This window comes from Equus asinus, chromosome 8, assembly GCF_041296235.1.
Source record: "Equus asinus isolate D_3611 breed Donkey chromosome 8, EquAss-T2T_v2, whole genome shotgun sequence".
Lineage (NCBI taxonomy): Eukaryota > Metazoa > Chordata > Mammalia > Perissodactyla > Equidae > Equus > Equus asinus.
Window position 1 is genome coordinate 25,416,186 of NC_091797.1, and position 22,993 is coordinate 25,439,178.

The 22,993-nt window shown below is 44.5% G+C and overlaps 1 protein-coding gene across 2 annotated transcripts in view; it reads left to right on the forward strand.

Moving 5' to 3' along the window:
* KIF6 (kinesin family member 6) overlaps nucleotides 1-22,993 on the forward strand; it is a 377,323-nt gene that overhangs the window by 258,654 nt on the left and 95,676 nt on the right. For both annotated transcript variants that reach the window (XM_070514982.1, XM_070514983.1), the window contains one exon: nucleotides 20,430-20,538. In XM_070514982.1, the coding sequence (XP_070371083.1) occupies nucleotides 20,430-20,538 (109 nt within the window). The remainder of the gene's footprint in view (nucleotides 1-20,429; nucleotides 20,539-22,993) is intronic.

The window sequence follows — 22,993 nt, forward strand, 5'->3', positions numbered from 1 at the left end:
TGACTTAGAGCCTGACATGTAGGAAAAAGCATTCTAAGCCCATGAGACAGTTTTGCAAAGACCTGAAAAGACATGGTGTATTTGGATGCTGGTGAAAAAATTTGTGTAGCTGGAATAAACGTCCTTGGATTTGAGGCTAGAACTTGGACTTTCTGTAAGGGCAGATGGGAAGTAAGCAGGATATTTCGGTAAGCAGAGGAATGGTGTAACAGATTTGTTCCTATTATATCCTTCCTTCTTGTAAGAGATTTATTCTAATGTCATTTTTCTACCTTCCCAAGATGTGTGCTTATTTCATTAACTTACAGTCTCCCTTGTTTTCTAATATAATTCTTAAGCTAAAAATTTGCCACTAACTGTTGGTTTAGCTTCATGCACAAGATTTGATATGAAAACATTAACATCGTTATAAATAGCACGTACTTTCCTTTTTAGTTTTTCTTTCACTCATGAGTAATTTTGAGATGTTTGAACATATGGACTTTTTTAAAGTGTCTTTTTGTTATTAATTTCTAATTTTATTGCACTGTCACCAATGAACATAGTTTCTATGACTAAATCTGTGTACTTGTTGAGACCCGATTTGAGACCTAAAACGTGTTTGTTTTTGTCATTGTTCTATGTATGCATGAAAAGAATTTATATTTTCTCATTTTGGGGTATAGAATTTTGTGTGTTCTTTGGCTTAAGTTTATTAACCCTGTTATTTCCAATTCGCAATATTTTGATTCATTGTGTCTAGTTGATCTTTCAGGTATTGAAAAGGTATATTAAAATATCTCATTATGGTAATAGATTTAGCCTTTTTTTGATAATTTGTTTACTTTGGTTCTATACATTTTAATACTATACTATTAGTACTTTCAATTTATAAATTATTATATCTGCTTTGTGATCTCTTTTTTTATATAAATGTGTAGCAAGCCTATTAGCCCCAAGCAATGCACTTTGTTTAAAATCTATTTTCCTGATATTAATCTTTCTACACTAGTTTTCTTTTGGTTAGCATTGGCTTTGAAATCTTTTTCAATCCTATTACTTTCAGACTTTCAAGTTCCTTGTATTTTAGATGTCTCTTATCAACAGCACATATTTGGATTTTAAAAATCCAATCTGACAATCTTTACTATTATACTGGTGAATTTGATCTATTTCCATTTATTGTGATTACTAACATCTTGGATTTCATTGTTTTATTTAATTTGTCCTCTCCATTTACTATAATTTGTCTTTGCTCTTTTTTCTTTTCTACTTCCAGTAGATTTATTGAGAGTTTTTTCTTTCATTTTTCTATATTGTCTTTGACATTTTGTATGCTATTTCTGTTATTCTTAAATTTCAACAAGCAATTTTTACTTTATGAAGTCTCAAGTTAGTTAATAGTTCTGCCCTCTTCCTATACAATGCGAGACCCTTAGGACATTTTAATCCAAAGCTTTCTCCATCTTAAATGTTATTGTTGTCCAATATATGACCAGATTTATTTTTATTCTTCCTTTTTTCCAAATTAATAAATAGTATTAATATTGTTATATACAGGTACTGCTTATTTGGATTTACCTTGTAACTTATTTATTTATTTTACTATTTCTTATTCTCTCTCCCTTCCTTCTTTTGGATTCAACATTCTTCTTCCTGAAGTCAAACAGAAGAATGATTTGGAGTCTGCCATGTGGAAAAAGGCATTTCAAGTCAAGGAAGTGGTGTCGCAAAAGCCCAAAGGCATGAGAGGACATAGTGTTTTTGGATACTGGTGAAAACTTTGTGTAGCTGCAGTAAAGTCTGTTGGAAGTGAGGCTAGAGTTTGAGCTTTCTATAGAAGTGGAGTGGGAAGTAAGCGTTTTGTTCCCCAAATTTGAATGGCACTTTAGCTGAGTATAGAATTCTAGGTTGATACATATTTTCCCTCAATACTTTAAAGATACTATCCTATTGTCGTTTTGTTTCCATTGTTATCATTAGGAAGTATGCTGACAATCTAATTGCCATTCCTTCGTAAGCAATATGCCTCTTTAAACCCCTGACTACTTTTAATATCTCCTGCCTTTGGTGCTCTCAGTGTCAATATTATGTCTAGGGAATGAGTTTTATTTTTGTTTTTCTTGCCTTGGATATATTGTGCTTCCTGAATGCCAGGATTCACATATTTAGTCTTTCTGGAAAATACAGAGCCATTATCTCTTTTATATTGCTTCTTCCCCGTTCTCTCTATTCTCTTCTTTGGAAACGCCTATTAGACATGTGTTAGACCTTATTACTCTCTCTTTACCTCTCAATCTCTCTTTCATATTTTCCATCTCTTCAGATGTCTGTGCTGCATTTTGAGCGATTTCCTCAGATCAGTCTTTTCTGTTTCTTTTGCTTTTTGAATCTTTGTATCAAAGAGTGCCTGAAGCAAGCGTTGTCTTTGCATTTTTCAATTACCTGAACTAATGCATTCCATTTTTTAAGCCGTCTTAAAGTTTAGGTTTCCATTATTTGCAATACAAAGTTTTAATATATACTCACACAGCTAGTTAGTCATCATGTTCCATAAGAAATGTCTACTGAAATCCGCACTTCCTTTCCATCCCTACTGACCTCCCCATCATCAGTTGTGGCACTTAGGTGAGCAGGCAGTGTAGGAGCCAATAAAGGAGGCTCAGAATGAAGTCACAGACATGGAAGAAAAAGGAGGGAACTATGGCAAGATACAAGAGAAGAAAGTTTTAATAATTAAGGAATATTCAAATACTGAGAGGTATGGGAATTGAAAAATGTGCACTGGAATTACCAATTAGGAGATAACTGCTAACTGTTAGAGTCTGCCTTTACTTTTCAGGGCTTTTGCTGATTCTTTATCAATTACAATGACTGTCAGGAAGAATAGAAGATGATATTCAAAAATATTTAGTGATTTATTAATGGATTTTATTTTGAGGGTTTGGAAACATATAAAAATAGCCGTTTGGTAACCATGGTTTCTATGAAAGGGACAAGAAATAATGGATTCAAGAAACAAGAAAGGCAGTTTTAAATTGAAAGTAATTTGGAAAGGATGTAAAATTTGTAAGTCAGACACTTTAACCGAGAGCCAAGTTCCCCTTGTAGCTTATGGAATCTTCTAGAGTGGTATAGATGAATGGGCAGCTATTTAAAGGGATTAATTAGAAATTTCAAACTATTCTTCCAAAGAACACATACTTGGACCACATAGCCTTCTGGTTCATTCTGGGCCCATTTCCCCTCAGTGTGGTCCTGGAAAGTGTTAATCATACCCAAGGCATCAGAGAAGAAAAATTGCCTTTTCAGATCAGTTACTATTCTTGCAACTGACAAAGTGGTAATGATCATTTCAAATGTTTCCTCAGCCAAAGACCATGAATATAGCAGGTGTCCTCAGGAGAGAGCTGACAGAAGGCCTTGAAATTCCCTTTCCACCACAGACTCATCACTAAATGCCATTTATTTACTCCGATTGCTGTGTCTATCAGTCCATCTGTCTAAGTAACAGCTTTGGGCAACTCAGAGGCATCTATCATCACTGACTCTTTAACAAAGTTGTGGGTCAAATCAACCCAAAGAAAGATATTTCTTCCTTGACCTCCATTTCAGTAGGTCCAAGTGAATTGGAATGGGGGGCAGGGAGAATGTCCAGGAATCATAGCATTATAAGAATTGTATGCTCTTGGCTGCAAAAGTTGGGTTTGCATCTGTTCTCAAATGAATTTTCCCGATCGTTTGCTTTCTCTGCCATTTTTGTATTTTGTTGCTTGGCTTACACTGGGCTGAGCTTGACTTTGGTCCATACGTCTGGAAAGCATAGTGCAATTCATTCTCCATCCACACATCCTGGTCTTTTAATAAAACTATTCCTTTTTTCATGCAGAATGGCTGATCACAGCATTTGGTAACAGGGCAAAAACTGATAATTTGCTTAAAATGAGTCACTTTCGAGCCAGACTGGGAGCCCCATGACTCATAATTACAAGTTCAAAGACTGGCTGTTTGTAACAAGAGGAAGCCCAGCCAGAGGGGCTTTCAGCCTGTTCACTCTTTGCATTCTTTATATTCAGAGAGCAAATTACTGCCCAAGGCAGTCCAAAGCTCATTAGTGAACCCAGTGAAGTGAAAGGCAGCTTCTTGGGCTTGAAAAGAGAGGACACTCTTTCTACCCAGCTATGCAAACTACAAACAGTTAACCAGGTCCTGGAGCATCTGCCAGGGGACATTTTCCACCACCGAGGAATGTCCATCTGAGAAGCTTTTAACCAAATCAAATTTAGATTCATCTTCATCATGCTACTTCACTTTTAGCATCCTTTCCTTCCTTCTCCTCTTCCTGTCATTGTAGCAGATGGCAGCAATCAGGGCCCCATGCCCGTAGCATTGTTTTCCACAATCCAGTTCTGCTTCTGGCTTTAAGAAAAGAGGCTGAAAAAAAAAAAAGAACCAACTAAACAGTGAGGAAAGAAGTCAGACAAAAGCTGTTATTGCAAGAACTAAGAGAAAATCTGCTCATGCGCTGCTACCATGTGAAGAGACAGAGCAAAGAGAGTAGAAGATAAACACAAGTAAGAGCTACAAGGCCAGCAGTGTGGTTTCCGCTGGATGCCTCAAGAGTAAGGAATCCCCAGGCATCACTGGAGTTTGGGAAAGGGAAGAATGATGCTGGTGGGCATGTCTAATGCATGTGTCCCACTTCATACAAATATGCACTAACCAACAGGGTGTGCCTGGTCTCCAGTAGGGCACACCTTACAAAGAGGCTCTGCCTGGATCAGAAAGGTATAGTGGAGGAAAGTCTGACATAGCAGGGTGGTTAAAGCAGGGCCTGTGGAGATGGAGCGACCTTGATCTAAAGGAGAGATTCTGTTGGAAAGACCCAAAGGAAATAATGGAATATGATTTGAGCTGTGTTTTCCTAATCAGGTTAATCATTTTCAGTGAGGAGAGCATTTAAGTAAGATGCTAAATGGGTGCCTTTGATAACTTTGCTTCCCATTAGCCGTCAGTCAGGATCTTGAAACTCCTTCCTTGGAGGTTTTTTCAATATCAGCACACATTAATTATCTTACATTCAACAAAATGGCTTTATTATTCTAGATCTGAGAACTCAAAAGAGTACAACCCAAGTGATGGTGCATAAGCAAATACACCATCTGGTTCTGGGGTTTGGGGACATAAAGTTTACTTAGAGCCCCCTCGGTGCTTTATGCTACTGTTCTCCCTCTTGCTATCCCCGATCCTTTCCTACCTAGTTATACAAGATGAGGGAGGGAAACAAGCATTTATCGAGAGTCTGCTGGGAATGAGTCACAATGTTGCATCCTTTCCGTATTTCAATTCCTTTTAACCTCAAAACAGCCCTATGAAGTAAACATTACTCGCCCCGTTATATGAATGAGAAAGCTGAGGATACCACCTCTTTGCAGGCTTATGAATGAAAAGGGGCTTTCTTCGTAGTGTCTGACTGCCACATCATGAGCTGCACTGCACGCTGTGTGAGCAATCACCTAAGACTTTCCTTCTCGGCTGCCCAGCCTGAATAAGCTCTTCTCAAGACATTGGGGTCTTCCTTTCATTCGGTATACGTTACTGACCAGCAAAGGTGTGCCACACACAGTAAGTATTTGTGCCACACCTTCCAGAACCCTCTTTCAGTTAAGTTTCATCAATTGGAATGCCCTGCCCACATTTCACAGCCTGATCATTCCCTTTTCACAGACATGTATGTGCTCTCTGGCCCAGTTCTTCTGGGATGCAACAACCTTAACATCCCATCCCTGTGGCCACCCCTAACCCTCCCACCTCCACCACACACACACACACAGACATACACATGCAGGTATAATTATTTCTACTTCACACAGAACAACTAAAGAATACGGGAATTAAGCAACTTGCTCAAGATCATGCCCTAGTAAGGGTGCATTCTTAGAACTGCTGTTTCTTCCAGACACTGCTAAGAGCTACTGTCAGGGAGTAAACCGGCTTCCTAGAAAGTGAGAACTTTAATTCACAAACTTCCTCTAGCAATTGAGCCTACAGAAATCATCCAAAATTCCTTTGTGCAAATACCACTTCCTCAGAGAGAGCTTCCTCCAATCCCCCCCGAGGAAAATACCGTCCCCCATCATTCATCTCTCTCCATCCCTTTAGTTTGCATTCTCTCTCTTCATAGAGCTAACTAATAGTGTGTATTTATTTGGTCCTCTTGTCTGTCACCCTCAGTAGAATGTAAGCTTTCTGAGGAAATAGGCCTTTGTTGACCAATCCAAGAGCAGTAACTGGGATGTGATAGGCACTTGGTAAATACTTATGTTAATTAATTAATTAACTTATTAAGTAATTAAATGTATAATAAAATTTATACACCAGGATGCTCACTGCAGCATTATTTACCTAGCATATATATAAAATTATATAAAAGTCCAATATTAGGGAATGGACTATAATGATGAAATATTACACAGCCATAAAAGATAATGTTCATGAAGAATTTAATGACTTAGAAAAAATGATTATGAGACAATGTTAAGTGAAATAAACAAGCTGTAAAGTTATATATATATATATATATTATCATCTTAACTATGTAGTAAAACAAGCGTAGAAAAAACTAGAAGGGGGGGATTGTGAGTGATTTTTTCCTGCTTCTTTACACCATTCTTTATTTCCCAAATTGTTTGCAATGGACAAGCTATATACTTGATAATTAGGAAAAGTAAAGTAATACCTTTTACACATTCTTACCTCATCCGGCAAAGATATGGGGGTTTAAATCTTTAGGACTTGCCTCCTGCATCAGCTATATTCCTCTCTGAATTCCTGTAGGATAATGCATCTGTGAAAGAAATTCCTGAGAAACCTTCCTGAATGGCTTAATATAAATGGTTCACAATGGTAAATTACTTCTCTCTGGTGAGGATATACAAATGCCAGGCACAGATATTAACTTGGCTGACCCCTTAGCATTCTGAAATGATGATAGAGATCCCCAAAGACTCTCATTCCTCCGTCTCAGAAACGGAAGCTCTTGCCAGGAAAAGGAAGGGGAGCTGTGCTCACAAGCCCCCTCGCCACTTATACGTGGAGTTTACTTTGGCTCCCTTTAGAAATAATTATTTATAGGTTTAATATGCAGAGAATAAAATGAAAACAATACAAACAACCACAAAAGTAAAAACCAAGCTAGAGAGAGAGCAGAAGAGCGAGGTGCTGTGGTGAATGAGGGGGCGGGTCAGCAAGGGCCTGTGGAAGTTCACCCAGGCCAGGCCCCTGGGAGAGAAGGGGCATTTTAAAAATTCTGATTGTAGCTGCAAAGGGGAGACAGCTCAAACCCGGGAGTCAGGGTCTTCATAGGAGGCGGGTTGGGCTTGATGTGGAAGGCAGGGGTTAGGGTGCAAATCTGGTCCCTATTAGGGGGACCTATTTCTAATAGGACTGTGACCACTCTCTTCTTCCCTCCTTCCTTCCCAGCACTGGAGAAGGAGCAATGAACAAGACAGATACACCGTTGTGGAGTTTTCAGTCTACACGATACATACGTACATGTCAATTCAGATGGTGACAAATGCTAGGAAGGATATAAAACAGAATAATAGAGTAGGAAATAGTTGGGAACCAAAGGAGGTGGCATGTGAGCTGAGAACTGAATAATGAATTGATAGCCGTAAAGATTCAGGGAAAGAACATTCCAGACAGAAGGAACAAACAGCAAGTGTAATGGCCCAGATATAGGAATCCTATTGACATATTTAAGGAGCTGAAAGAAGGCCAGTGAGCCAAGAAGTCTTGAGCAAAGGAGCTCTGGGCATGGCGTGAGGAGGAAGACGTGGAGCCAGGGACCAGACGATGTGAGTCTGCCAGGTCAAGGAGTCTGGGCTTTGTTTAGGGGCTGTGGGAAGCCCCTGGAGAGTTTAAAGCAAAGGAATGATGGGATTCTGTTCTTATAAAAATCACGCAGGCTGCTGTGTGGAGAATATGTTGTAGGAGACCAAGATGGAAGCTAGCAAAGCCGTGAGGAGATGGTCCAGGGGAGAAACGGCCGTGACTTAGGGTGGGATAAAAAAGAGACAAGGAGAAGCAAAGAGCTGTAAGACATATTTTTAAAGGGTTGCTGACAGAATCTGCTGGTGGAGCTGATACGGGAATCGAGAAATCATGGAAGAGTCCTAGGATTTTTTGCTTGAGAAAGTGATGCCATTTACTGATATGGAAGCAATTAGGGGAAACAGCTGAGGGTAGAATTTGGAATAGAGTATGAAATTACGGGTTCTGTTTGGGGCACATTAAGGCTGAGATTCAAATTGTAGATTTCAAGAGGACTATTAGGTATCCCAATTGGCCCTCAAGGAGAGGTCAGAGCTGAAGATATAAATGTTGGAGCCGTTGATGTATATACATATTAAAACCATGCCACTAAATGAAATTGCCTGTTGAGAGAAGAGCACCCAGAACTGAGCCCTACTACGCTACAACATCTAGAGATTGAAAGAAGAAGCCAAGAAGGTAGATCAATCCGGAGGGGGTGATGTCACAGAAGGCCGAGGAAGGAAGTGCTTCAATAGAAGGGAGGGGCCGGCTGTGTTGAACGCTGCCGTGCATTGGTCAGGATAGACTAGGTTATGCTCTGGTAAGAAATTAGCACTAAATCTCAGTAGCTTATCATAACTAAATTTAGTTCTCATTCACGCCCCATGAACAATATGGGTGAGAGGAGTGGGAGCTCTGGTCCACAATCACCAGGGACCCGGGCAGATGCAGACTCTATATCTGGGATGGCACGAATCACCAGAGTGAGAGAAGAGAGAGCATGGAGAATTGCATGGTGGCTCTTGAGTGCTTTAGCCAGGAGGTGACACCTGTCACTGCTGTGCACAGCCTGCCACGCGGAATCAGTCACATGCACCTCCCTAACTGCAGCGGACCCAGGAAATGGATGGGGGCATGTGGAATAGTTAATGACTTTACTGCTCTGCCATTTCCTGCGAGGTCAACTAAAATAAGAACAGAAAACTGACTACTGGTTTTGGCAATGCTGAGATCGCTGGGGATGCAGAAGCGACAGTTTCAATGGTGTAGAGGGGCTAAAACTCCACTGGACTAGATTGAGGAGAGAATGGGAGATGAGGGAATAGAGGTGGTGAATGCAGACCACTCTGTTGAGGCATTTTCTATGAAAAGGGGCCAGAGAAATGGAAAGATAACTGGAAGGTTAATGGGGTGAAGGGAGGATATTGTTAATACAGTATTTTTTTTCTTCCCTGAGTATCTAAATGTCCTTAAGTCTCCTTCTCTGCCAGCCAACTATAAATGGATGATCTTGTCTCCTTTTTCACCAATGAAATCAAAGCCAGTGAACATGCATGTTTTAACCTTCCATTTTGTACCTACAAATTCAAAAATATCTACATCTAACAATAACCAATTCAACATGGATTTTAAAATATGGTTTTTTGCTGATGTAAACAATATAAGGACGAGGAAGAAATTGCTCAGGCAAGAGAGAAGGAGTAAGAAAAGAAGGCCAGGAGAGGAGTTTCGGAACCACAGCCCAGGTGGAGGGGTTGGCCTTTGATAAGATGGTGGATGCTTATTCCATCGTAACCAGAAGGAAAGCTGGGACTGCAGGTGAAGCCACCAGTAAACGTGATGTTGGCGAGATGAGGAAGCCCCTGTCCTATTGCGTTTATTTTCTCAGTGAGATGAGGTTGTCACTGTGGAATGAGCCTTGCTGGTGCGGTCGGGGAGCAGAGGACACAGAGGCAGTGGAGCCAGCCTGATAGTTTAACCCGCTCTCGCCCCCTGCATTGCTAGCCCATAATTTGTCCTACGTTCGGCACTCTCCTACTGTGTTAAAGTAGTTCTTGCATTCTCAACAGCCTGCTGTGAGTAGGTTTTTAGATGATTCATTATCACTTATGATGATAATAACTCATTTTTACACTTTTTACTTTTTATAGCATATTCCACATTTATTCATTCATCCTGCCAGAGACTTTTAAATAAATGACTCATAGCAGCTATATTCTGTTTTCTTTATCTTCGTTGTAAAATATAGACGGAGAAAACTGCATTCGCGCTATATGTCCAGTTTAACAAATAATGCTTTTAAGAAAAACAAGTTAACCAGAGAGAGCTCATCTTTGCTCATTCATTCAGTTGACGAACCTTGTTTGAAATGTCTGCTGTGTTCCAGGCCCTGAGCCAGGAGCTGGGGCTACAAACATACGAGGCAAAGCCACGTGGCCTAAGGGGTCGGGGAGGAGGGCAGGTGAAACAATCATGGAAATACATCGTTGCAAAGGTGTTCACTAGTTCCAAAATGGAGATATGCCCCAAGTGCTACCTCCTTTTAATAACCCTTTACAGTAACATTAAGAGACAGGAGTCCTTATGAGCTTCATTTTATAGATGAGGAGCCTCAGACTTTGAGCAATTTAAATGGCAAATCCTAGGTCATGCAGCTAATAAGTGAAGCCAGCGCTCAGACCCATGTCTTCTGACCCGAAACCCTATTTCCTTTCCCCGAGCCATGGACAAGAATAATAGAAGAGGAGCTCTAAAACAAATGTTCTTCAGTCATTTAGGGAGGGAGAATGGCCTGACAAGCCTGTGGAAAACTCCAGTGGCCCTCTGCCTGGGAATGCCCTGAGCAAGCAGGGAACTAGTTGAGAGTGTGGTGTCTGGACCTAGAGGTCACTTGGGCCCAAATTCCCCTGCAGCCAAAGGAAACCCACGAGGTTCTTCAGTCAATCTCTATGCCAGGCCGTGCGCACCGTGGGCTCCTCCACACCCCTATGGCTTTGCCTTTCTGTTCCCTATGCTGGGCCAATACCAACCTCCTTTCCTCCAGCTCTTGCTCCTCAGTTTCTCTAAAACCTGCCTCAGAAGGAATGTTCCTTGAAAAGTCCCTCTACAATCTGATCCTGCCCCTTCTTTTACTCCCTCGCAATCATCCACACCATCTCTACCATGTTGCCATCAACGCACTCTCTATGAGTATTCTCCCACTTTCTACTGTAAGCTTTGACCTTCCCATACCCCCAGTGCTTTATATCATAAAGTCAAGGGCAATATTTCTTTTATTTATCTGTAACTAGCCATAGAAGAGGGTTTTCAGTAGAATAGGATACTCAGTACTTGTTGACAGATGGTCTGCTTCACCAGTTGACTCACTGCCTAAGTGAATAAACAAATGTTTCATTTAAACAGTGAAATGCTTTCCAGAGAAGAAGCAGTTGGGATACAGAGAGGTCAATGGGAAGATGATGGCCTCCTGGATCCTTTTCACCACTCTTGCTCATTGGGGGCGGGGGGAGATTATTATCTGCCAAAGACCACATTCTAGAGCCTGGACCCTGCCCCTTCTCTTCTCTGTAGTATCCCCCTACATCAGTCCGACAGAACCATTTTTAAGTGCATAACCTGTTTTATTGTGGAGACTCTTCTGAGCCCAAGCTCTGTGTAGATTAGGGAAAGGTAATTAATTAACTGGACCTGACATAGTTGGCTAACTAATGAAGTCCTAATGGCAGAGTCAAGGCTTCACTACGAGTCAGTCACTCCCCCTTTACCTCTGATCCTTACCCCACCTGCCTCGGGTTCCCAGGTGAAGTGGCTCCTCCCTGCCATCTGAGGTCCTCCCCAGGTCCCCATTCACAAAGATCTCCCCTCTTCTGAGCTGCCATATGCATTTGTAGTGTTCAGTCCACATCCCAACTCACAACCCTCCAAAAACTGCCTTTTTCTTTCCCATCTCTGACCTTCCGACCCCATAGGTCTCACCTCAGTGGTTTGCTGGTATACATGGGATCATTTCTACTTGGCAAATGATTTTCACTTAGCAACACAGTAGGTGAAAGGAGGGTATAGGAGTCAGACAGGCCTGGGATCAAGTTATGGCTTTGCCATTTTACTAACTTGTCTTGAGGTCACTTTAAACCTCTTTCAACCTCAGTTACCTTCCCTGTAGAATTGGCCCAATACTACCTAGTTGACAGGGTCACTGCGAGAATTAAATGAGACACCATATGTAATCCCCCAGCACGTGCAAAGTTCTCAATAAGTGTTAGCTCCCCATTATACCACCAGTGTTGTTGTGAAGATTGAGTTAATATTTGTGAAATATGGAACACTGCCTGTCACATAGAAGGCACACAAAAAAATGATTTTGCCCTTCCTTTTTTTCCCCAAAGAACAAACACCAGCGTATCCAAACTCCGTTTTGCCTTATGCTTACTTCCAAGCTAGGGAAACAGAATTTTATTTAAATCCACATGCATTTCAGTGAATGGGCATTTTTGCTACTAGGCTAGTATGTAATTCTTTAATTCTCTTTTAAAAATGTGTCAAAATAAATTTGAGGCCCAAGTGGAAGTCATTCCATATTTTAAGCAGAGTTAGAAAACTTGCCTCATTTTTCAGACAACAGGACATGTAAATACTGCTCTAGCCATGGCATCCAGAGCACAGGCTGACACAAGAACTGAACTCATTGGGGTGGAAGACGGTCAACAGAACCCTGTTCATCATGGCCTTTGGAAATGGTCAAGACATCTCAAACTGAGGGAATCCTGTGCTTTTCAGATTCCACAGAATTTGTAGCCTCTTTCTAAACTGAAGAGGAATGTTGCGTTTCTGTTTGGTGGACAACTGCCCTTTAACCTCCAAAGGGCTGGAACACACATGTCCTTCCACCTCAATGCCCAGGGTTGGTCCAAATATCGGGCCATATGGAATTAGACACCAAGGCTCTTTTAGGGCTACCACATCTAGGGACTGAAACTGATGAAAAGACTCCACAGATCCAGTTTAGCCTGGCAGCAGGAGCCTCAGCATGCTGTCTTATTTAATGGAAACGTTGCTGGCCTCCAGATTCCTGAATTAACTCCAAAACGCAGAAATGCCAACATGACCCAGGCTGCTCTCCAAGCTCCATGCCTGCATCTGTCCGCGGGTTTCTCTAAGCAGCCCACGTGGGCACTTTGTCCTGAATAAGAACACTCCCCAAATCAAAACCCCAGAGATGCTGGGTTAGGAAAATGAAAGTTTTCTGCAGATGATCTCCAGGACTGTTGTTTGAAGGTTTTTGTCACTGCTGGAAAGGGGCAACTCCCCTCAAACAGCTGCCATTCTTTCAGGGGCTCCAGGCCTGTCCACTCTGTTGGCACACCAGGCCTTTCTTCACCTGCTCAGGACACAGGTGGAGGACACAGCTGCAGCAGGAGAGTGAATCAGACATGGTTACCAAGACAAAAGGGAAACCCAACCTGCCCTGAACACAGTCCCTTAATTCTACCCAGCCCGCATGGTCTGTGCCGCTGGACCTGGGATGGTTGCCAGTGGGATGTGTGATTTCTGGCACCAGGAGTCAAGAACTCGTTTGATTTATTTAGATGTGGTGCCACCATTGGGTGGGTCCCCTAAGGTTTCTGTGGCTTCCCACTTCAGATTTTCCCTTCACTCCACTCCCCAGAGCCCCTGCCAAGCCTGCCATGCTTCAGCCTGGTCCAAGCCAGCCCTAAGAATCTACTAATTAAAGGTTCTCCTTTGACATCTTTCATGTGGCAATTTAGGAAACTCCAAGGCAAGCCCTAATCTGAGGACTTGAGCCCAGGTGGTATCATCGGGTTTGAACACAGGCCTTTAACCCCAAGGCCTTAGATCACCAGCCCTTCCCAGAAGCTGTCAATCAAAAGCAGCAAGTAGGTTGGGCAAGTGTCCTTGGTCACCCCGAAAGATCTACTCTTGGGTCTTCACATCTGCAGTCACTTCGACCGTGGCTAAGTGGTTTTGTCCTCCCCTCATCCTCAGATTCCATACTCTGCTGTACCCGCCCAGAACCCCTCAAATTGTAGCTGAGCTGATCCTGGCCCTTAAAGTAAACAGAACCATGGCATATGGCACTGCTTCCTGTGGTGACCTGCATCATCCTGGCCGTGTAGAAACATGGATGGAGGCCTCCTCGGCATCTATTCCCAGACAGGCATTCTCAGCAACCCAGGCACTCTAGGACATGATGCTGCTTCCTGGGGAAAATCACTTGCATGTCACCTCCTAAGGGGATGGATCTAGGCAGCTGTTTTCCCCTGAAAGCACAGGAATGAAAGTAACAGCAGTTGTCATTTAATTGGGTAGCAATCTGGGAGCCATCTATTAAAGGAAGAGCTTCTATGCAGGGATGATCGACTGGGAGAGGCTGCCTGAAGAACTGTGCTGAAAACTCTAGTGCTATAATTAGTTTCCCGAGCAAAGGATGCTGTGGTTGGTTCGCAGTGTCTTCCATGGGTGTGAGGAAGGAAAGTGGAAACACAAGGGCTACACATGTGCCATCCCTGTCTTTCATGCAACTTCCAAAATCCTCCTTCTTCCCATGGGAGTGTCCTCCTCACAGTGAGGGGAGGAAGATAAAGACAATATCTCAGATGTCTCTTCTCATCTTTCTGGGAGATGGCCCATTTCTCTTTATATGATCCTTTAGCACCTTCCCATCTCATGAATTTCTTCAGTCCACCATCAATGGACCCTTTGCTGTACATGCTAGAAGCTGCTAACTTGTCCTTCACCCCAGAGTTTCTGGCTGTAGTCATCATTTCCTCTGGGAAATCCTTGTTCCAGTCACCATTCCCAAGAGTGCCGGACCAGTGACCTTTCCCTTCATCCTCACATCCCTCCTGACCCTCCTGACCTTTATGTTTCATGCGTCCTTGGTAGATGATCCTTTCCTCCATCTAAATTCTTCGTTCCTCTCCCTCCCATTGGCCCATTCATTTTAACTTCTCCACACACCAAATGATGGAATTCTAATTATTTATGTGAGGATATTTTTGTATATTTCACCTAAGTCAACATTTACTGAGAAATTTTAGTGCATATAGAACCTTATATGAGATTCCATTCAAAAACACACCCCATCCCTGTCTATTGCTTCTTATTACTGTGTGCTCTTCCATGTTCAGCATGTTATAGACGTTCATCATATCATTATATCAAAGCCATTCCCTAACCTTCAGTTTCGAAAGCTTCTGCTGCCAAGCAGTTTCATGCCCTACAGCTCTGAGCCTTCTCATGCTTTTAGTCCCAGTGAGTTCCAAGCCCCCTCTCCCCCTGGAATCCACCCCATCTCTCACTTTTCCTCCTTTCCTGCTGCTCTTCTTTTCTCTCCTTCCTTCTTCAGTCAGAGGGAACTGAGGCTCCACGTGAATAAGTATCTCTCCCAAGGAAAATATATTTTTGGCTTTGACTAGGAAATCCTTTTTCAGCATGAATAACACAACTCACCATCATTTTACTTCTGTCAATTTTTAAGCAATAGCTTGAGCAGCAGTAGGTTGTTTGGGAGCAGCCAGGAAAATGAGCTCTGGCCCACGTGCCCCAGACCAAAGGAAATCAGACATTGGGCCCAAAGGCAGTAGCACAAACTCTCCACTTCCGATGTTTTTCCTTTCCATTTGGTTTCCATGGGGCCCTGTGTTGGGGGCAGGGAGGGCTTCCAAAAGTACTGATTTGTATTCTTTAGCAAATAAGGTACTGAATTTCAGGATGGCAAAAAAGAGAGCACTGAGCCATGGGTGAGGGACTACTGCCTGGGATCTTTGGAGGCCCAACATGTTCAGAAACCCGACTCCAAGGCTGATTTTGAGAGGACGTTGTTGGCTGCGGCTTCTACCTAAGTGCTCTTTCATAGGGTGGAAATCCAGAAGAGGTTGCACCTTGAGGACCTGTCAATGTTTTCCATTCAACTTCAAACTCAGGGTTGCAATGCCGTGTTTTAGGGACTGAGATTGAGAAATTCCTCTCCTTTCGGGTTTTGGGGGTTTTTTTTTGTTTTTTGCTTTGTTTTGTTTGAAATTTTATACTGCCCTGTGATACTTTAGTTGCTCTCCTTTAGGTTTGAAACAGTCCTGTGATTCAGCAGGCCAGCGGGCTTCTCTGAGTCATCCGTATTTTCCGGGATTCAGCGCTGGGGACCCATGATTGAAATTGACTAAAAGGAAACAACTAAGAGCTGGAGAGGAGTGTGGCCGGTCAGACCTCCTGAGAGCCTAGCTTCGAGGAGCATCTGGGTCTGACAGACTAAACAAAGTGGGGAAGAACACACAGCTCATCTCTCTTGCCATCACGCCTCCCCTTTCAAGCTCAGATCTCCCCAAGTCTGGCACCAGCCTGAGATGCCATCTTGTGTCCCATCTTTGCAGGACCTGTTAGCTACTTGTCAACAAATCATGGAGTGTTTCTTTGCTAGCCTTAAAATAGTGATGCCTTCGAGAGTATTTGCATTTTTACAAAAGCTTCTTGGAGTTGAATGCATCTTTAATGGTGGGCTGTGAAGCATGGGGACGTGGAGTGGGGAGAAGATGGTGTTGAATTTCTAAAATCACACCCCAGGGGAGCAACCTGTTGGAGGGAGGAAGAGTGATGGACGCGTGCCTCAGTTCCCCCATAGCGTCACGGCATGCCATACCAAAAGGAAATCATTAAGCATCTAAAACATTCACTCATTCATTCATTCAAAAGACATTTTGGGGGGTTGGATTTTTGTTTTGGGGGGCCAGGGTTTACTAAGGAAGATTCGCCCTGAGCTAACATCTGTTGCCAGTCTTCTTCTATTTTGTATGTGGGTTGCTGCCACAGCATGGCTGACGAGCAGTGTAGGTCCCAGCCTGGGATCCAAACCTGCGAACCCTGGGCCACTGAAGCAGAGTAGACCAAGGTTAACCAGTACACCACGGGGCCTGCCCCTCAAAAGACTTTGCCCGAGTTCCTCCTTCACACCAGGTACTATCCAGGTGCTAGAAGTATTGCAGGAAATAAGTCCCTGCCTTCACAGAGCTTACAAATTCTAGAAATAAAAGTAGAACATATTAACAGGTGCAGTGCAGTCTCGTGGATGAATCTGTCTGAGGCCCACTGCCTGCCCCTCCGTCAGGCAAACTCTCCCTGGGAAAACTGATCTTGGAGCAAAACTGATGTCCTTGAAAACCTGGGCAATTGTTACCTCTTTAACTGAGCCTCAGTTTCCTCCACCATAAAGTGAAATTACGACCCGGGATCATGGAGAAGTTTAACTGAATAGTCTGCAAGAAAGCACGTGGTACAGTGCTTGGCGGAGAATCTGTAAGGAATTCATTTTTTTAGTCACCCAAAGATCATTCCTATTGGCTGGCAGAACCGCTCATATCAATCAAGTTGCCCTCTTTAATCCACACTCCTCCTCTGCCCCCTCCGCCTGGGATCTTCTTCCACTTCTTCTCCACCTCCCAAATGCTGCTTCAGCCTTCAGAATCCTCCCCACACTCCCTGGCAAAGCCGACCCCCCACCTCCATGTTGCCCAGCCCTGGACAGGTGCCTCCCTGACAGCGAGCAGCCACTGCCGTTGTTATTGTTGGTTCCCTTTTCTTTCTCCCTTACTAGACGTTGAATTCTTTAAGGGCAAGGATCAATGCTTTAATCCTCTTTTTCAAGCTTAGATCTCTGTCGCATGCCTAGCACAATGCCTAAGATACTTGTGGAGAGAATAAATAAATAGATGATTATCTCCATCTGCAAGGTGAGATTTTGGTCTCTCTCATGCTCCACTGTCCTTGCTCTTTCTAATGCGTACAATGTGTGCTTAGGGCAAGAGCTTGCCGTAGGAGAAAGCTGCTTTCTAAATCCTGAGAGGGAAGAGGAAGTGATGACATGGCTTCAGTAAATGAAAGACGTTCATTAACTTTGTAGGTGACCCCACATTGGAATGAGAACTGGTATATTAGTACAGTTTAAAAGGAGCTGCATATGGGCTCTGGAGAAGCAGAATGAAGGTGGTCAAGAGCAGGACTGAGAGGGAGCCTGGGGTCACACTCCACAGCTGCCTATGGAGTCCTTTCCGTGTGCCCTTCTTTGCGGACTCTCGACCTCACCTCCATGCAGCCGCCATGACATCTCAGTAGGCTTCCAGGCCTTGCTTTGCCTCTTTGCCTTCAGACTATGGGCATCATCAGCCACCTCCCCTTGGCCTCCCTGAGCAGACACTCAGGATGCTAGCTGCCAGGATTGTAGCCATCACACTAATGTCCATTCACCTGAGTCACCACCATCCAAGAACTCCAATTCCAGGATATTCTCTCCATGATAGCAGGAGGAAAATTGATACCATGTTCCAGGCGATAAGCCCATGGCACTGCAGGACCCCAAGTGCCTTTTAAATCACCAAGAATATTCAATACTCCCAGTGTATTCACACTCCCTAGAATGGGTACTTTACTAAATTTTAAGGCTTTGATTGGTGATTCAAGTATATGATATGGCCCTGGTCCCAAATTTCTTAGCAAGACCTTCAAGATTCTTTGCAAAATGGTTCCAAACTCCCTTCCTGGGCTTATCTCCTCTGTCTCCTCAGGTCCTTCCTGCTGCCATTGCCCAGGCCCCTTCACACTTCAGGGAATACCCGTGGTGGGGGGTTTCTGCTGATTCTAAGTTCTTCCAGGACAGACTGCTGTACCAGTGCCATGGGCACTGAAAAACCTCAGCCTGACCTTTCCACCCAGCTGTCAGTTCAGACTGTTGGCTCTAAAAGAAAGCAGAGCCTGGGAAAGAAAAGGGCACAAACCTTCTCTTTCACTGTAGCTTTTTGAGCAACCCTCCACCCTGTTTCCCTCATCCCTGCTGCGACTGGTTGGTGGAAGCCTTCTCATGGCCTCCTCTGTGGGAGGCAGGCTCCAATGTGGTCTGTGTGGAGCTCCTCTCTTCCCCAACTCTATTCCAGAGAGACTCGACCCCTCTACACTCTATTGTTATTTTATCATGCAGTAAAAAAGCATGCATTGTTAGAACCGGGCACAAACTTTGGCGGGAAGAGGTATGGAATGAGTCCCTTGGCTCCTGGTGGGCTCTGCTAGATGAAAAGTGCCCCCTGGCTAAAGTCTCTCATGCATCAGCACTCATCTTTCCGAGTCTCGCACAAACCCGTTCCCAGGCCCACCCAGTTCTGGAGTGTGCGGGGCAGATGTGGAAACAGAACTGAGCCGGGCCCATTTGCTTCTGATTGGAAAAGGGTGGGGTGTCTCTGTGTGCCTCACCATTCAGACATTCTTCATGGTGCTATTTTTATCAACGGTAATCATTAAATTGGTGTCAGATGGGCTGGTCCAGTTCCTCACCCTGAGGCTGGGTGATGGGACTCAGCGGGTTTTTTCCAAGCAAGAGGAGATGTGGTCTGTGGCCCATATGGATGCATCTCTGGAACCCTGGGCCTCAGTAAACTCCTCCAGTTCTGGACTGTGTTCCTACGTCAATTAGAGCAAGGCTCACCATCACCCTGGTTCATTCTTGACCTGGTCCATCTAGTAGAAGGGTGTTGAGCAACTTCTAAATGCCAGGCATTGAATGTGACACTAGGGATTCACAAAAAATTTATCTCTACCTCCTAGAAACTTGCATTTTACTGGAAGGGATTGTTGTGTGAAGTGCCAGTGTCTGCTGGGCTGTGCATGTCACAGAGGCATTGATAGGTACACAGGGGAGGGAGGGTTCGTTCTCTCTGGGCCTTGAGGATAGCTTCACGGAGGTGGTAACCCTCATCCAGGGCTTCAAAGATAAGTGGAGTTAACTGGATGAAAACATAGGACAAGGAACTAAGGGCAGGGGCATAAAAAATGACTCCACAGATTCAGTCAAAATCCACTGTGATGGGGCTCTCGCCCGGGGAGGCCCAGGCACACAGCTGCGTTGACCCCCACCCTGGGAGGCTGCAAAGAGGAGAGCCTTGACACAGGAATGCCACCTGCTTACTCTGAGGACCCTGGCCCTTCTGACTCTGGGTTTCAGAACTTGGCGCCTGAGCAGAGCCCAGCAGTGAGGGTTGGGCTGTGGCGCCGACGGTGATAGAGGAAGCTGAAGTCAGACAGCAACTAGGGACCTTCACCATGGTCTGCTCACGGGTCTTGAGATTGAGAACCTAACTCCTGCGTAGAACTGAAGCCCCTCACAAGCCACAGGAAACGAGGAGGAGTCGTTCTATGGAGACTAACAGCAGACTTTTCCAGATACTAAATCTTTCAGTCTGGATTATACTTCTCTTAACTAAATGTCTGGAAATTCAGGGTGAAATTTAACAGAAAATCAAAACGGGGCATAACAGGGAAGAGGGGGGAAATGTGGCACCGAATGATGGCAGAAAGCGCCCTTGCAGATGTTCTCGGCAGTCCAGGGCTCGGTGCTCTGGTTTTCATTTCCTCTGACGAGACGTTCCAAACTCCACCCCCAGCTAGTCACGTGGATGTGCAGGCACAGTCCTGCAGGGGGCAGCGCTGGAAGGGCCTGGGGCCACTTGTCTGGTCAGGAGCCTCTCTGCTGTGGGCCTCTTGGAGCCAGGGCTGCTTTGTGGTCTGACTAAAGTGACAATGAAATTAATGAGATCCCGATGCCGTGACTGAGGCCCGTTCCATGTGTCTCCAAACAGGGATGAGAGAGGAAATGTCATTAGGACGCCAGGAGGCTTTTGAAATCTTCAAGAGGGACCATGCTGACATCGTTACCATCGAAGACAACAAACAGACTCTGAAACAGAGGTAAGACTGACTCGGAGAGCAGCTGGTCCTCCAAGGCTTAGCCGGGCCAGCCGGGAGAAAACTTGCTACTCCATCCTCCCTAATCTGCCCAATGTAACTTCTAAAAGAAAGACTTAACATTTATTCAGTCTTACTTTGAATTACGTCCAGCCTCTTTCATAAATGTGAGCCTTATCATCCCAGTACTGTTGGGTAAGGAGCATCAGGACAGGGTCTGTTACTGACAGCACTAACTCAGTGTACAATTCTCATGTCTCTGTATGTTCCCATCAGCCTGTGACCCTATCGATAACTTACTGCTCCAAAGGCAGGAAAAGAATTTATGGACTAGATTATACCTTTAGAACACTCCAGGCCCTCCAGCTGTTCTGGAGAGTGGTCCTGCATTTCTTAGTCAAAGGAAGTATACATACACACTTCTTGTGACCCAGAAGCCTCCAGTGTGTTCTCCAGGCCAGAAGCAGAGCCAGCAGGATCGTCTGCTGACATGTTGTCAAGCAAGGCTGCGTTCTGGACCCTTTAGAAAAAACTCAGAGGTGTATAATTTGTTTCAGCTCATCCGTGAATTAGACGCATGTCCTCAAAATGTAGCGAACAGAAAGGCTGCCAGATGTATGGGTCTAAAGTGCAGGAGAGAGAGTTCTAGACTGTGAACTCTCATATGTCACATGTGACTCTGGATCTTAGCACACGGTAACTTTTCAAAAACTATCTGTTGAATTAAAATGAGATCCAGGATTGAGAGTCATGTGCTTATAAACGACAGTTCAAGGAAGCCAAAGAAGTGGACGAGCTCTCTCAGGAAAACCTGTAGGAGTGCAGGGCGTAGAGGGTAGGACCCCAGGGGAAGCTTTAAAGGAAAGGGAGGGGATGGGAGGCCATGACGGAGCCTGAGAAGAAGCTGAGAGAGAGGAGGGAGAACAGGAGAGTGTGATGTCCTGAAGCCAGGAGGGCAACCGGCTCCAAGAAGAAGCTGCTGTCCGTGGGGTCAGATGCTAAGGAAATAAACAGGGGGAGCTGGAGAGCACACGTGGAGGTGGCAACGAGAAGACCATGGGTTGGCGTGCTGCGCGTGAAGGAGCCAGTGATAAAGAACTGAGCAGACAGAGCCAACAGTGTGTTCAAAAAGTTTGTGATAAATGGAAAACATTTAAGAAAAAAAGGCGGGTAGCTTAGGGAGAAGGGAAGTTCGTTTCAGTGTGGGGGAGAATTGGCCAAGACTGCAGGCCACAGAAGCAAGCCAGCGGCAAGACAGAGACGGAGAGACAAGGGAAAACAGTGGCCCAGCAAGGCTTCAGGGAAGCAAAGGCTTGGGGGAAGTGAGCCTGCAAGGAGGCCTGGAAAGAAAAACAAAGCAAGACCTGCTGACGCGGGTACATTTAGCAGGAGGGAGAAAATCCGAGATGACCTGTTTTCTCTGTGAAAGTTGAGGTGGACGAAGAGACTTGAGGATGGTGATGAAGGTTGAATACAACTGCCCCAGGGAGTGGGGAAGAGGGTAGAGCTGGAGGAACGAAAGGCAAGCAGCAGTGAGGGCCCAGCCTAGATTATTAGCCAATGGCTTTGACGCTTGAGTGCAGGCTCTTAGATCACTTTAGGCATGCAGTGAAGGTGACAGGAGTGTAGCGGGAGCAGCTGTGGTGGGGCCCAGTCCAGCCCCTCTGAGTCCAAAGAAGTATATGTGCCTTTGTGACCCAGCAATTCCACTTCCGGTATATCTCCCAAGAAGTTCTCCCATGGGTTCGGAAGGGGCACATATGTGGATGTCCACGGCAGCCCTGTTTGCGGCCAAGGAGAGTTGGCAGCCCCCTGGGCATCCATCCCTGGGGCAGCGGAGAGGCGAAATATCGGGGAAGCCGTCCGTGGAGACGGTGCAGCAGGTGGGAGCGATGGATTAATGTACACACACCAACAAGGACAGATCTTCATAGCATAGCACTGAAGAGCATACACACAACGTATGTAAATTATCAATATGTGCACGCAAAGCAAACAAAGACAGCCAAACAAAAAGATATACTTTGGCATGCTTTAACCATAAGAATGGTTGTCTCCGTGGGGGAGCAGAATAGGAGCAGGGCATGGGGATAAAAAGAAGTGAATGAATAAAACAAGGCAGCGGGGGAGAAAATACAGTGACTCTAGTGACAGCTGAGGACTCTCTCCCTGGAAAAATGAACATGTGTACATCCACACGAATTTTAGCATAGGAATCCAGGGGTTTCATAAACCTTCTCCTGTAAATCTGCGTTGTTTTTAGTATAGGCCATGCGTTTTTAGTATAGTCAGTTAGACGTGTCATAAAAGGCTACCTTGTCTGTCTGAAGATAGGTGTGTCAAGCTGGATGACAGCTGCCTCATCCAATAGCAGATTCCCGAGAGCCCTCAGCTGTGTCTATACCCGAGGCTTCATAGCTTACACGAGCGCCACATAACCCTGGCTCCATGTTCAAAA